Source organism: Diachasma alloeum, unplaced genomic scaffold, assembly GCF_001412515.2.
Source record: "Diachasma alloeum isolate Michigan unplaced genomic scaffold, Dall2.0 Dall_scaffold_00291, whole genome shotgun sequence".
Taxonomy (NCBI): domain Eukaryota; kingdom Metazoa; phylum Arthropoda; class Insecta; order Hymenoptera; family Braconidae; genus Diachasma; species Diachasma alloeum.
This window is the reverse complement of record NW_021680430.1, coordinates 82,442-98,378: the sequence shown is the minus strand read 5'-3', so window position 1 is coordinate 98,378 and position 15,937 is coordinate 82,442. Positions and strand designations below refer to the sequence as shown.

The window sequence follows — 15,937 nt, the reverse complement described above, 5'->3', positions numbered from 1 at the left end:
ATTATGTTAAGATGAGATTAGTGAGAAATTCCCCGAGAAAGAGAAAGAGGTAGAGAAAGAGAGAGAGAGAGAGAGAGAGAGAGAGGACCAAACTACATGAGTTTCCGCGATGCTCAGAGGCTTCCTTGTTTGCAGAGCGCCTGCGGGAGCGTGCCTTGTGAAATTTATTCAAAAATGCTGGAGGAGAGGGAACCAATGGAAAAGGAAGAAAGGTAAGAAAAGAGACAAAGAAACTCTGCGGTCGTGCAAGATCCCAAAACGGCACGGCAACACCGCAAGGCCACCACTGGCAAGCCGGCGGGTCCTCGTTCAGTCTTCGTTCATGGAAAGAAATAAGTTAGAAAAAGGAACAGACCCAAAAAAAAACCACACTTCGCCCACGCCTTTGCTCCATCCTATATATTCAGATATATACAGCATTCTGTGTGGAGCGCCCGTATAACCCGTTCTTAGGTTACGATGGGCTACGTTGGAACGCTGAAAACATTGAGCAGAAGTGAACAGTTTGACACCCGTGGACAATTCGCGTGAAGATGCTCCGGGAAGTCACAAGGATAACAGGACGATAAATATTTGAACTCATAAGCAGCCCTCGCTTGAGGTGAAGAACCCATTGCCTTTTTTTTCCTCTCTTTGACTCATTTACATCTACAGGAGATTTTATTCATTTTTTATGTTCCTCAAAGCAAGGTTGAATTGATTGAAATGATGGGGTAAAACACATAAAATTTTTAGAATCAACAGATATGGTGAGAAATAAACTTGACGCCTAGTCGCAGAGATGATCCCAGCGCAATTATTTATTCATTTTTTCATAACTGATGCAATAACGTCCGCTAGATAAGATTAAGTGTAGTAACCCAGTGTGTCTGAGTGTTCCTCTTGGCCGCAGAGTTTACTACAGTCAACAGACCATCAAGTTAAATTCACTGAGCAAGCGGTATAACTCTTCAACTTTATCAAGAGCTGAGGGAAAGTGATTTGAGAGTTAGGCATGTTTGTTTGATTTGTTTGGAATCAAACGTCATTGGAATTTTTCTTTCAAGTATTTTTTCCTTGAATAATAGTGAAAATAAAGTATCATCCATAATATGTTATATTGTTTTACTATGGAATTCCAGATAAGGATGATTTGAAAGATGGAAGTTCGTTGAGGAGCGTTTGTGTATGGAAAAGCAAGTGTCGGGAGTTCACTGGTTACATCCATATAAATCCTCAAGTTACCTACTCTTCGTTTTACGAGGCACAATTATTTACCGAGTAACCGGATAAAGTTGCCTTATTTGGTTCTAGTTAACTCATCGGATCGCTTGATCGTTTCCATTTTATTCTTTGCTCCCACTTTTTTATGCGATCAACACTCGACTTCAATACTGATAAAATACAATGGCAATAGGTTAGAAAAATACATTTTCGTCGGAAAGATATCTATTTCTTTTCGATGGAGAATGAAAAATTTGCATTTTATCAAATTTAATCGGGGGGGGGGGGTTGAATCTGTGACGATAATATTGAACAAATTCTTACAGGGCCATTTGAATTTGTAGATTTGTCGGAGATAACGAGATACAGTCGCTTCATTATTTGATGTCTTGAGTGCTACCAAAAAATCTATTGATAAAAATCAGTTGTACCATCCCCAATGAAGTATTCAATTTTATACGAGTCTGTGTATTTTGTGACAGATAATAATTCTAAAAAAGCAAAAAGTCCGGAGCGTCGCTCCAATGTTGCTTTCCATAATACACTTATAATGATCTTAAAATATTCGAAAAGTGCCGGGACTAACATACAGAGACTGGAGGGACCTATATTTTGAAGGTCGCACTAGGTATTCTAAATGAAGAATTTTATGGACATATTTATTGTTAACCCAGCCACAGCTCGAAAGACTTGGACACTACACAGCTAGCCATATACTTTTCTATCCTATCAGTTTGCCTCTCCCTCTTTCTCCCTCTCACACTCGTCTTGAAAAAGTCTCTTTCTTCCGTCTTCTCTCATTCCCCATACGTCTTTTTTTACTGCCATACTTCATACATCCTCTTATAATCATAATCATCAGTCGGTCTCATATTCAGTATAACACTGGGGTAATTATCAATACGTGCCAGTCATTCTAATAAATTTTCGTTAATTATTATAATTTTTTTTTCTGAAGGCTGTAACTCCAAAGAGAGACTATTGAAAAATCAAAGTTTTCAAAATTAATACTCGTAAACATATGCCAATCGTGAAAAGGTCCAAGGTATGAATATAAATGAGATATATGTCCATATTTCTTCTTCAAGGGTTCAAATAATGATTCCTGAGGAAGCTAAAAATAAAGACGAAATTATAATAACAAGCTTGAAGAGTGAGGAGATGTCTATCACAAGTTTTAAATTTTCCTATTAATTAAACTCAATTCACGTGCATTTGGAAGAATTAGCCGTGAAAATCTGATACTCCAATTTACTAAATTGTGATAAAAAGGAAACATGAAAATAAATACAACGATTGATTGCGTGACTGCATAAAATGTGAGTAGAACTGTTGCTCACTTTTTTCGAAATGCGTTTCCGTGATCACCAACAAACACTATGATGAAGACTCTCATCACCCCCATGTCCATATTTACTTCCTATATATTTTCTCGCGTGACATTGCGTGACGTTGTGAATTAAATAAATCCACGTGTCGAGCACGTGTTGTCGTGGGTCAGGGACCGGTGTTTCCCGTATTTTTCGGCGATGATTCATTAGATCGGTCATTATCACGAATTATTTACCAGTGTTACGTAGTAACATGTCAGGTGAGTCGAGTCGAGATATAGCTTCATTTGATATGTTAAAAGGGAAAGAGTGAATGACAAAGGGGCGTTAGAACAAAAATATTGTTGGCGCTGTCAGGCGTTAATGCCTCAGAATCAGGTGGACTAATGAAGGCACAAAGAGAGCATAGAAAATTCATTGTTGAAGGTATTTGAGTGCAACTGTCATGCCTATTTTTTTTTTTGTAATTATGATAAAAACTAAAAATTGAAAAATGGAGTAGGTGTATGCTTTTTAAAACGTTGAGAATTCTTGGAAAAGCGCTTTTACGAAGAAATTTGTTTAACCAGTTATGAAAGGAAGGTGCAACACACCACCGCGGGGAAGCAGCGCCTTCTGCAACGGGGAGGGAGGGAGAAGGATCCATTTGAGAGCCAAGAGATGCGAGAAGATGAGTAGGGACAGAGGAGGGAGGAAGGGAGGGTGATGGCAGGACCATGGTAGCCCCCAGAACGAAAGGACAACGAGGGGAAACTGCAGAGATGTGAGGCCTCTGTGTTTCTCTCGTTGCTCGCTTCTCGAATATAAGAAGTGCAGCAACGCAGGTAGGCTCGTTAGCGAGCAGGTAGGTAGAGAGCTCCAGTGGAACCCAGCGTACCCAACTCTGTATGTCTGTATATACATGCATAAGCATAAATACATATAGCTACACTGCTCCGAGTAGTTTCCGTTTCAATGTATCTGTGCGTTTGTATATACCGGGTGTCTGTGTTGTCTATTCTCTTGGAGACTTGGATGGCTATTCAACACCTCGCAAAAACTCAACCACTTTCCTACAATCTAGATTTTTTTTTTCAACTTGTCGAGCAGATTCTTCTCGATGGTAGGAGAGCAATGAATCGTCATTTTTGTTTTTTCATAGCTCATTGAAAATCAAGCTGGCAGAAGAAATTTCCTCTCGTTAAAAAAACCCAACTGGAAATGTGTGTAGTATACTCAAACTTGGAAATCACGGCGGTTTATCAATTTTTCTAAAATGCCGGACAAGTTCTATGAACTGATGAATATGGGCTTGTTCACAACACCCGGTAGGCTATGTTGATCGTAAGAAATGGGTGTAGAGTTGGCATGAGCGCGAGACAAAGTAAGAAGGAACAAAGCAAGAGGAGTGAGCAAGAGAAAGCCAAGGAATGAGATAAATGCGCGAGTGAGAGAGGAATGTAGTCAAGAGGATGACGACAACGGCGACGACGGCGTTGGAAACAGTGGCGAGGCGGGAGAGGAGTGAAGGAAATGAATGTATAGGTATATATATATTGAAAGGGACGAGGAAGGTGGACAGAAGATAAAAGTGTGAGATGAAGAAAGCAATAAGTCGATGCCATGTGCAGTGGTTACCGTACGAGGACTCGGTGGAAAGGTATTCGGGCAAGTTCAGGGTGATGCAGCGAGTCTCGTTCGCCTCGTTTCGTTTCGTTTCGTTCCCTCCACCTCCTCATTTTGCTGCCTCCCTCCCTCCCTCCCGCCATCGTATCCTTTAGCCGTTGGTATACATGAGGAGAAGACTTGTAGCATGCTCCAAGAGCAGCGTCCTATAGCCGCCGTGGCTGCTGCTGCTCCTTTCGTCTCGTTTCGTTTCACGATACACTACGCCCGGGGCTATCTAAGCGCCTCGGCCGCCTACACTCCAACTCGTCAATTACTTGGCACAACGAGATATCATTGGCCCTTGCTGCCAATTCACCCTACTTTTATCTCTCCCACCAAATTATGCCGAATTTCTTTCTTTCTTTTTTTTCTTTTTAAATAATTGCGAAAAATTAATCAATGCAATGTTCATTGCCACTTCTTGGCTCCTTATTGTGTCACGTAATGGATATATCGTCCAGTTCCCAGTGAATCCCCCCCGGCCATAGAATAACCAAATAGAGCCAACAACGAAAAAGAAAATAAACATCCCCTAAAAATACAGCTCTTGTTTTTGATAGAAAATCCGCTCTATGGTTGGAATATGACAGGAAGGTTGGTTCATGTGTCTCGTTTCGGCGAACGACAACTTTAGACCGCCGTCGCCGGCACTCGGCTCTTTTCAATCGTCGAAATTATTAACCACTTGAGTGACCGTCATGCATGCTCCCTTCCTTTTTTTTCTTTTTTTGATATTCATACATGTATAGAGTGGATCGATTCAAGTCGTCGACATGCGCTTGAACAGTCAAGGGGCCACTGTTCATTGTCATTGGTGTCGTTTCAATATTAATCAACTTTTCTCTCCACCATTTCCGAATATGTAAAATGTTGGCGCAACAATTCTACTAAATTGCAATGATCTACATGTTGAAAGTATACATTTAAAAAGTTTCCTCTTCACACGTGAATTTTGACAACAGTGTTTGTCCAAGCGTGACTTGATTATGGCTCTTTGATGACACGTTTCCTACATCCCTTTGCCATCTTCTTTTCTGGATGTTAATCAGGGCAACACATCGGTGGGCATCGCTGTTAGATTTTCCAATTATGTCATTATCTAGACTATTATTACCACTATAGCGTTGAAAGTATGAATCAGTGAGCTATTAAAATAGTATAAAAGTCATTGACTTACACCATGTCAGGCATAATTTGTAGCAAACAAAGATAATGGGAATAGAGCAATTTCCTTGAGAAATGAACCATTGGTAATGTTTTCTTGATGCCTAATCAGGAGAAATATTGCTCCAACAGAGGTTTGCAAGGAAAAAATCAATAAATCGAGACAAATTGATGGAATAAATATAAATCAATTTTTTGATTTATTAGCAGAATTTCCGGACGAGGGCGGCTTGAATTCGTGTAGAGAAAAGCCACGTGACAGACGATGGGTTAAAGCCACTAGTCAGCAGAGGACAAAGTCTTTTGGCAACAGTGTGACAACGCGGTCAACGACGCGAGGCTATCAATTTGTCAGTGACGAGATGGCTACGCAAGAGAAGGAGAGAAAACAGAAAGAGAAACTGAGGAATGAGACCTGAGAGGGAATGGCATAACTCCATTCTGTGCATTACTAATGGACGTGATAATTTGTCCTGGGGTCGTACCGAGAAATGGGATTAACCTCGATGATTCCCCCTCCCCCCCTTATTGTTCTTTAAATCGAAGATTTTTTTCTGCATGTATTCATTCTTCTCTCTGCATTGTAAATAATAAATATGTGTCTCTCATAGAGAGAGAGAGTTTAAATATTATTTGGAAAGAAAACTCACCGAAAACTGGACTGAGATCAGACCTCGTTGAGGCCTTTCCCGTTGTCGAATAGCTGCCACCCGCGAGTGAGCCCTTCTCCTGTAATACATACACACAATTTGGTTTCGTAGAACTGGCAGTCGCTTGTGTAAATATTTTCAAAATAAAAGAAACAATTCGGAGGGGGGAGGGGGGGATGGGGGAAGAGTAAGCCAAACATTAGTTGAGGATGATAAATAAAGCTCGCACCTCTGATTCCGTGAGATCAATGAGTGAACTCTTTTCCTCCGTGAGATTTTCAGAGGATCTCTTTTCGTCTTCGCCCTCATCCTTGAAAACCTTGACCTCATCTTCACTACCGAGATCATCGCCGCCGCCACTGCTACTCACGTGCGGCATTATTGTTATGCGCTCCGACCGTCCGACGGGACTGATCGGGCGTTAGCGCGCCACTGCTGGCAGGTTATCGTCTTTTTTTTTTCACGGCGTTCTTTCGTATGGTGCAGACGTAGTTTTACCACTTTGACAAGAGACCCAGCTCCCTTTCGAGAATAGTAGCTTCACTTTGTTTTAATCCGCATTAATTATTTGATCGTTTTATTTCACTTTAAATCACTGGATAAATATCACATGGAAATGTTGAATGAAGGTTAGAGAGGTGAAAAAAACAAAAATATGGAACACTGGAATGATAGTTTAGGAAGACTGATGAAATATCAACAACACCGGCCGACCGAACGAACGTAAATAAAAATATAAGCGAGAGAATAATGTACACACGTTTACACGAGCAGCATGCGTTGCCGACGGTCAGTTGATCAGCCAAGTAAAGGAGTGGTGAGCACTACACCACACTGTTGATTGTATGTATATAGCCACGTATAAAGTGGCCGTAGAAACTACCGCATGATGAACCACTGAACGAGATAATATTGCTTGTATTTTTCTTTTTCGAGGTAACTTATATGCACTCTTTATTATCCTATTATCTAGAGTGCAGCACTAATAATTAGGAATTATATTCTACTAATTAATTACACACTACTGGAGGTCACGGAAATAATGGAAAAAACGAAAAATACTAAACAAACACACGAGTGTTGTTATCGTGTCGATGCTGTCCACACGCACCTCTCTGGGCTTTTTTTTTTCCGGGCGTTAACCGCGCGCGCACATATACATAACACACATATAAAAAGAGCACGTTTCTCGTTATTTCCACTGTGATTTAAAATATCCACTTGACTTTCAGTATAAGCGGAGCAGACACACGCACGACGTGTATAGGCGTAATGGTGGCCAAGACACGAGCACAAATTGACACGCTACACTGTGAAATAACGAGGATACAGCACTGACGTGAACTTGACGCCCGCCGTTGGCGGCCATCGTATCTCTTGTCACGTTTATCTTTATTCCAATAATCTCTATCGCTCTCTTTGTTTTTTTTTCTCTTGTTGATATATAACTGGTTGGGTTATATATTGGCTGGGCCTGTGTAAATTCGTCAATTGATTTGATTTATAATAAATATTGAAATGTCCTAGCGAAGATGATTATTTTATGAGAAATGTTTCCAGCCGAGTTGGTTTAGTGTGTATGTAGCAAGGACTGTCACGATCGCCCGCCTCTGTAACGTTCAACTTGAATGCTCGGTGCTGACTGCCGGCCGGATAGCTCGGGCGGGCGGCTCTCCCACGCTTAGACCAATCACGACGCCGGATTCGTTCGGCCGGCTTCCCTCCAACGACTCCCCGCCCCCTCGCAGCTCCCCGCAAAGCATCCACGGGGCCAGTCATGGCAGGCACTCGCTACTAGTCCGCTCAAGCAGGCGGTGGAACGAAGATGGACGACTTTGACCGAGACCAACCGAGTATTATCCCTCTTCTCTTTTTCTTCTCTCACTTCTAGCTTGCACTCTCTCTCTCTCTCTCTCTCTTTCTGGTCCTCCTATACAATTTCACAGACTCTACTGCGCAAACTCTTTCCTCTCATAATGCGTGCTCGATTTTACTGTGTGTTGCTGCTGCTGCTGCTGCTGATGATGACGCTGTATACCCGTCGCAGCAGATTCTCATGTTGACCCACACCGAGACAAGGCAAGAAGCAGTACGTCTTACCTATCTGTTATGTATGATAAACCTCTCTCGGGGTTTCATCGTCGCGTGAATACACTACACGTAAAATTCAGCTACCACCGGGACAAGGACGATGACTCGCGGCGTCAGAGTGAGTAGTCTTTTTTTTCTATGCATGACAGATATACGTACTCATGTCAATGTACGCGCATCTAAGTAGCTTCTTTTCCCATCAGCATTTTGTAATAAAACATTGATATTTTTGCTCGACATGAGCAAACACCAACACGTTGACATGTGTAGGTGAGCAACCCACCTCATTGTCAGATGCACCGAGTACCCATCTGGCTCCCTTCAATAGAGTAATTTCATTATTGAGGATATTAGCGCTGTCCAATGTCCTGCCGACCAATTTTCGTATTTGATTAGCACGATAACCAAGCGCCCCATTCCTATAGTATCTAGTATATAATATCCATGTATACTCCTCTGTCTTGCTCTCCATGTTTCGCTACCTCTCGCCATCTCTGTATCTTCAGAGATATTGAAGAGAACTAGTTGAGAAAAATAAATTAAACAAATCAACATAACGTCAACAGTTGACGAATCATGAGTTGTTGCAATAGAACTTTCAGTTAATTGTTAAAAATTGACATTGTAGGTGAACAATTATCTTTGTCGTTCTGTCAAAGCATTTTTTATTGGTAGACGTAAAAAATAACGGTAAAAGAAGGCGAAAAGAGCAGTGAGAGCCTTGCAATTCGTAATCTGTGTGGTACAACCTCTGGTGTTTTAAATCTGTCAACGGACGCACTACATGTGACGTATTTTAGCGGGCCATTTCACATCAAGTGGTAGTAAATGCAATATGCAGTTTGCCTGATTCAACAGCGAGAAAGCAAAACAAATGACATCGTTCATTGTCTCACACCTCATTAATTCTGGATGAGCCTTATTTTGGCAACTTGACATCTATCAGATTTATTGTATATCTTTTGCCAGAACAAAATTATCATGTGAAAAAACACCTGTACAAATCTACGAAATAGACATGGATCAAGTTTTTTGCAATTCTGGATTATCAATTAATTGAATTGAATGAATGAATATTTAAAAATTTGATGGGAGGCAAATTTCTTTCTTCCTCTGCAAGCACTACCATCTAGCGTTGCCCAACGATATAAAACACATACAGACGGATGATAAGTGACCTTGAGTAAACTTTTTTATCGACGCTGTGCAGCAGAATTGTGACTGGGCTGGCTGGCTTGCTTTAGATTTCTCATCGCGTTTTTCGTGATGAAAAATTGTCTCAATGAATTGAGTTATATCTCTTGACGGAGATGTCATGTGGAAGAAATTTTTAGTGTTTTGTAGTTAATTTTCTCCATATATCCACGTGTATCAACAAAACTATGTTACCATCTGCGTTGATAACAAAGTTTTATGCCAACTATGGAAAATTGCAATACAAGACAATTTCCACTACAAGTCAACTCGGAACGAAAAAACATAGAAATATGAAAAAAATGCAGACCTAATTACTCTAGTCCATGGCCTTGTGCGCATGCTGTTCCTCGAGAACCATATAAAACGAATGAAATAAGCGTGCATGATGCATTACAGCTGGTGATAAACCCGTTGTGTATATTTTCGGAAAGGACTACCAGCAGCTCTATTAGGGCACTTCCGGTTTTCGTCGGTGCTAATATACGTGGGAGTTTGACATTGTCACTCTACCAGTATACTTTCACATTCCGATATTAATCCTAATTTTCACACTGATCATATATATTATACCAACGGCATATATTACTAAACATTAAAATGGAATCCCTATTAGCCGCGAGTGTTATAAACTGTGGCATTGCAAATTCACAGAGTAATCAAATGGATTGACGATAATTATAGAGGCATTATTGCTAACTCTAATGAGGAAACTAGAAGAATGAGTCTACTTGTTATGGGCAAAATGTTGATGTCACTCATCGTACCGACGAGTGAATCTGTAGAATTCGCCCATCATCATTACGACGATCTTGACAACAACTCTTCATGAGTCGCGAAACTGGTCGTTGCTGTTGAATAAAATGGGGAAACTTAACGTGAATCCGACGATCAGGAAGATGAATGCAAGTAGAATGTGAAAGGAAATAAAGGGCTCCGGATGCACGTCATTAACGTAGAGAAAGAGAAAAGGGAGGAGTGAGAGGGATATGACTGACTGGGAAAAGAACGTACTCAGAGGATAGGGGTGAGTATCGGAAGCCGCTGTGCAATTTCACAACGAGGATATTTGGAACCAACCACCCTTTTGTCTACAACCATATATACCTTTTATGCACATTCTTTACTTATGAGGTGCAATTTGTTTTCACGCTTTAATGAATCATTTCACGGCAAGTTTCGATAATTCTTCTTCATGAATTTTAGACAACATTTTACAAATCAAGACAATAGCTCTATTACATGTAGAGATGAGAGAGTTTATCCAATCATAGTTGAACTAATGCAATGTGAAGAATGAGTTTCGATGGTGAAGTACCCTCCCAAAAATTTTCTCACGACGACTCTTGAGACCACCAAGGGCGGGAACTGTGAATAAGTCTGGATTAGTGGCCGGGAAAATTGAAGAAAATGGAGCAAGTAGCAACTATAAGGTTCAAGCTGTAAGCAGGCTCTGAAGTCAGGTGAATTGCCTCACGTGCACGAGACGTTGCATATAATAGCGCTACTCATAACTCCTTCCATTTGCATATAATGTTCTTGTTATATTATAATTTCAAATTCTTCATGATAAAAATTTGAATGACGAGTTTAAAAAATGAAAAAAATTTTTTTTTTCAATGATAACAGACTATAGCACAAGACATGTATATTGACTACATTTGTACGTGTGAGTCAGTTTAAACAGACACATGAAGACACTCAGAATGGTATAACCAACACGGGGATTACATCACCGTGTACGGTACTATTGTCAATCCAACACACTTACACGCTCAATCAACTGTGTGGAGAGTGTATTACGTTACCTCTACGTAGAGCCGTGTGCCCAGTGCACGCTTGACCACGTTGCTAGAGGTATCTTCTCTGCCCTTCACTGCTTAACAGGATTTGCAAAACCTTGGACTGCTTCTTTTCACGATGCCTAACTGTCCGAAGTGCAATAAAGTCGTTTATTTCGGTAAGTGAAATATCAATTTTTCATTTTTTTTTTCAATCAACTTGAAAATTATTATCGAAGGAATTGTCGTAATTTTGGTTTTGTTGATGTCGATGACATCACATCACACGCAGAGTTGTTTGTTTATGAAACGACGCTCGAGGTTGCGATATGAATTCTATCGAGACTAGCTCTCTTCTTCGCGTAATCTAAAGGATGAATATAAAGGATTCCTGAATTTTCTCATTTTGCAATTAAAAATCTTGCTATTTAGAGCCATGAATAATGTATTCTCTTTATTAGTTTTTGACCTTTGGAATTCAACATATAGGATACGATAACGTATGTATACGTATATTTGGTCTGTTGGTGTTCAATTTCCGTTTACAAACTAGAGGCATCGCCTTACCGAGTGTTAGAATGTTCGCGTCCAAGACTTACTCCAAATATGCGCACAGGTCTGTTTATCCATTTTGCATAATCGATATGACAGCACAAACGATGAAAAAACATTATAGGGGAAAAAAACACTGAAAAATATTCTTTCCAAGGAAATATCAGAGGAAATTGTTTGTTTGTAAATATTTAATATATTTCGCGTTTTTCCACTTGCATATCGCCCGGAGGAATGTGTCAACCTTTGAACATTGAGATACCATTATCGGAGTGAGCATGCATCAATTGTGCTTATAGTTTGTCTTTCAATGATAAAGCCAATAGATGATGAATTCTACATGGAGAGAAAGTAATAGGATTTTTCTGATTCGACAACAACACTCATTGCCTGCGTGAATTCTTTTATCATGAATTAAGTAATAGAATTCAATATCACTTCCTCTGTACTAAATATTACTTGTCAATAATTTATTCAATTTATGTGTGTGATTCACATAATTTTCAAGGATAACTTGTCATTATGTCACTGGGTGGAAATTGTGTAAAGAGTTTACGCAAAGTTGTTGATTTAAATTTTCGCGATAGTTAGCCCCTGGTATATAAATGTACAAAAATATGAATAGAAAATGATGAATTTGTGAAATGAAAGAAAGTATAGAAAAATATAAGAGGAGTAGGCAAAGCCTCGGCGCGTATAGTATGCATCCACAACACATAACAGCCACAACAATAAAGTATCCGCCCGCGAGGACAATAACAAAGAAACGTTGCAACGGGGCCCAAGCATATAGTACTATCCTTGTTTTTGCCGGTTCTCTTTCGTTGGTAGGTAATAATGAGAAGAACAGTGAGATGAAACAGGTTTTGTTGAAGAATGGTCGGGGGTTGGTGCGGGAGTTAAGAAGAGAGGGATGGAGAAAAAAGGGAAAATATACGAAACGAGCGGACATGAAAAAAACACGAAAGAGCGAGAAAGGATTATGTGCAAGCCATGCAAAAGTCTTCACAGCATGCGAGGACGCTAGTCGAAAAGGACGTATGGAGGCAAAGAGACGAGAGTGGAAAAAAGAAAAGTGAGTCGAAGGGGAGCAGCCAAGGTAGCCGACGAAAAAAAAAAACAAAAAACAAAAAGTTGCAGAGTAAAAGAAAAAAAAAATATGAAAAAATGGAGTGAGGGTGGAAAGAAGGGGCTTGTGGTGTCTATATATACACTGTGTACCCGCCGATTGTTTAGCACCAGGATGCAACGATGCGTGCACAGCCCAGTCTGTTGAGACTCTGATACGCGGAAATGCCGACGATGGGGCCTCGTTTTCCCCCAACGATGCTTGTTACTGTTCCTTCTGCCTGCTTCCTTCATAATTAGGAGTTAATTAACTAATGGCCCTTGATGTTTCTCTCTCCCTCACTTGCATTTTACCCCTCCTGTCCTGACCTTAGTCAGCCTTGTTCTTTCATTTTGTCATATTTCAAGCTGGCGTCTCATTTTCCATTTCAATACGTTGCCAAATGAAAAGGAGAACAACCCAAAAAAGTACAAATCAAGGGCTTTGTATATATTGCAGACATCCTTGGAGACACGTTTCTCGAGGCATACTTAGCTATGCCTCTGTGTACATGTAGTTTATCTCTTTCTTGATACTTGAATAATCTGAAAGCCCAGTCGGAATATTTTTCTTGCTTTTCGCATACAACAATGAGCTCTCTTCAGAGGGCGCGAAATCGCTATAACATACGTAACAATAAATTGAAATCTCTTGCGGTGTCGTCATTTTTTTGCGTGCTGCATTGCTGACATTGCCGAGTCATGCATTTTTTTTTCTTTTCTTTTTTACCCACCAACAATGAATAAAAAGCCTTTTGCAGGTGCCCCGGAGGCATCATCTCGTTCAAATTTATAATTACGGAATTGCTAATGGAACCACGTGCATCAGTCGGGATCACCATGCAAACGCGCCACAATGCATTTGAAGATTCTCCTTGGAATTGGATAAATTCTTTTCTGGTTTTTATTATTGTCTCGTTCATTTTATTCCGCTCAGGGAAATGTTACAATTCACAATATCGTGAATGTGGGAATATTTTGTTTTGATAGCTGACAGAGCGCCTCCATCAATTTAATTAGACGTGAGTAATAGGAGAATGCTTTGATTGCATCAAGAAAATCCAATTGGACCAACTTGTCTGTGAACCATATTTAATATGTTTTTTCATATTGATTGAATTCATCTCAATGAATTGAGAATGAAATTTTCTATTCATTTTTACTTTTGAACGTTATTTACAGCTGAACGAAAAACTTCTCTGGGTAAAGATTGGCACGGTCCATGCCTCCGGTGTGAAAAATGTAACAAAACATTGACACCAGGTGGACATTCGGAACACGAGGGAAAACCCTACTGCAATCAACCATGCTACGCGGCTTTATTTGGACCTGGCGGTAACATTTTCAATTAATTAACATAATGATTACTTTTCTGCTGGAGATATTTACGTCAATTCTTTTATAGGATTCGGACGAGGCGGTGCTGAAAGCTATGTATACAATAAGTGACATATAGTAATTAATTTGAATACGGATGGACTGGACGACGACAATCACTCACAATTCAAATTTGTGTTAAAGAATTGAATATTTTTTTCAAATAAATCCTATATTTTCATTCCTTCTGCTCTATTCAATTCGATTCTAGAGACAAGTTAATTTTCATCTGCAACAATGAAAACATTGATTTTTCCAAGGCATGGGAATGTTACCTCTAGTCCATATATAGAACAACTTGTTGAGGCCTCGTTTATACCGACAGGCAGTACCGGCCCTCTGATGCTAAATGTCATCACTGCAATACAGATGATGTATACGAAGAGCATCAACTTTCCGGTAATCAGTCACTGAAAGCGGCAATTTTGAATAACACGTGCGGAAGAGTATTGGCAGCGTACTTTGCCATCATTCGATGGAATATTATTACTCGATAAGAGTCAAGCCATATCGGTAATGTGATCCTGTCGGTACATTCACATATTTGGTACTGTCTCTCGTATCCGTTGACTGAGTTATTGCTATTTTTTGCAAGACTTGGAATGCCGCAAGTAATTGACATTTCTCATAAGATTCTGGGAGATTGATAAACTAGGAAAGGAAAAATGTAAGGAAAGGTCGTTGCATTGCAGTGTGACAATTCGACAAAGGTCATATAAACCTCATATTTATTTAAAAAGAATTTACAGATTTCAGTTTGCAAGTATTAACAGCGAAACTCGGCAAGAGTGGCGCATGGAACAAGAATATCACAAGGACCAATGATAAAATTAAAAAAATTAAGAGACAATTTTTTTTTATTGGAAAGTTGTGCAGGGCCCTTTGAGTGCAACCAAATCAGACAGAAATTCCATTTTTGTAAAATTTCATTGACTTTTTGCATTTATTCTTATTTTATAGTTGTAGTTTTCTTTTGGAAAGAACAAAGGCTAGGATATTATTGCGCTATTTTTTGTTTGCTTCTTTTTCAAAGTTCTTTGGCAAAACTTATTACACATACGTTATTATTACAAATTAATAAATAATAAAGAAATTAAATAATCGTAATGAGTAATAGTAATAATAATAATAATGATGATAATAATAATAATAATAGTCAATAATAATAATAATAATAATAATAATAATAATAATAATGAATCATCTAAATAACTTAAAAGTTAATGAAAATAACAACTATCATCGTCATTATGATTATCGGTGTCTAATCTAACTCGTCGTCGTGATAATTATTTACTAAGTAACAATGTAAAAATGCGAATTATTTGTTTGCAATTCTGTGGATATTCGTAGTGAACTTTGGACATAATTCTTCAACCAGTAATGAGAGAAATAATTAAAAATAATCATAGGTAAAAAAAGGAAATACACGTCACATTTATCTACAACATATGTGAGACATGTGGCCTCAAACAGCAGTCCCTTACAAAAACAAGAGAAAAAAAATACTTCTGATTATCATCTAATAAAATATCTACTATTATAAAAGTCATAATCCCGAGAATAATTTTTGTTTCTTCAAAAATAAAAAAAAACGCTCAAGCTTGCACTCATGTTTTATTCTTTCATTCTTGTCAACATCTATGAACCGTCAGCTCCATTCAACCGGGACATTACTAATATATTAAATTTTAAATATCATTTATAATTGATTAGTCTACAAATTTCTTGGTTTAATCTTATGTGAATACGGAATAAAATTAATCTGTATCAGTTGACGTGCGCTGAAACACTGAAAGAAAAGATGATAAATTCGGGGGGGGGGAGGGGGGGGGGGTTT

General features: G+C 39.2%; 2 protein-coding genes across 3 annotated transcripts in view; one reads left to right on the top strand and one right to left on the bottom strand.

The window, feature by feature from the left end:
- LOC107039091 (protein pangolin, isoforms A/H/I/S) overlaps nt 1–7,624 on the bottom strand; it is an 81,828-nt gene extending 74,204 nt beyond the window's left edge. For both annotated transcript variants that reach the window (XM_015258547.1, XM_015258549.1), the window contains exons 1-2: nt 6,225–7,624; nt 5,996–6,074 (exon numbers count right to left, since the gene is read on the bottom strand). In XM_015258547.1, the coding sequence (XP_015114033.1) occupies nt 5,996–6,074; nt 6,225–6,374 (229 nt within the window). In that variant the 5' untranslated portion in view covers nt 6,375–7,624. The remainder of the gene's footprint in view (nt 1–5,995; nt 6,075–6,224) is intronic.
- A 3,466-nt stretch (nt 7,625–11,090) lies between these two features.
- Nucleotides 11,091–14,281, top strand: LOC107039106 (cysteine-rich protein 1). The gene is made up of 3 exons (XM_015258573.2): nt 11,091–11,240; nt 13,903–14,055; nt 14,126–14,281. Exons 1-3 carry the CDS (start codon nt 11,201–11,203, stop codon nt 14,167–14,169), a joined length of 237 nt encoding a protein of 78 aa, XP_015114059.1. The 5' UTR covers nt 11,091–11,200; the 3' UTR covers nt 14,170–14,281.
- The last annotated feature ends 1,656 nt before the right edge of the window (nt 14,282–15,937 follow it).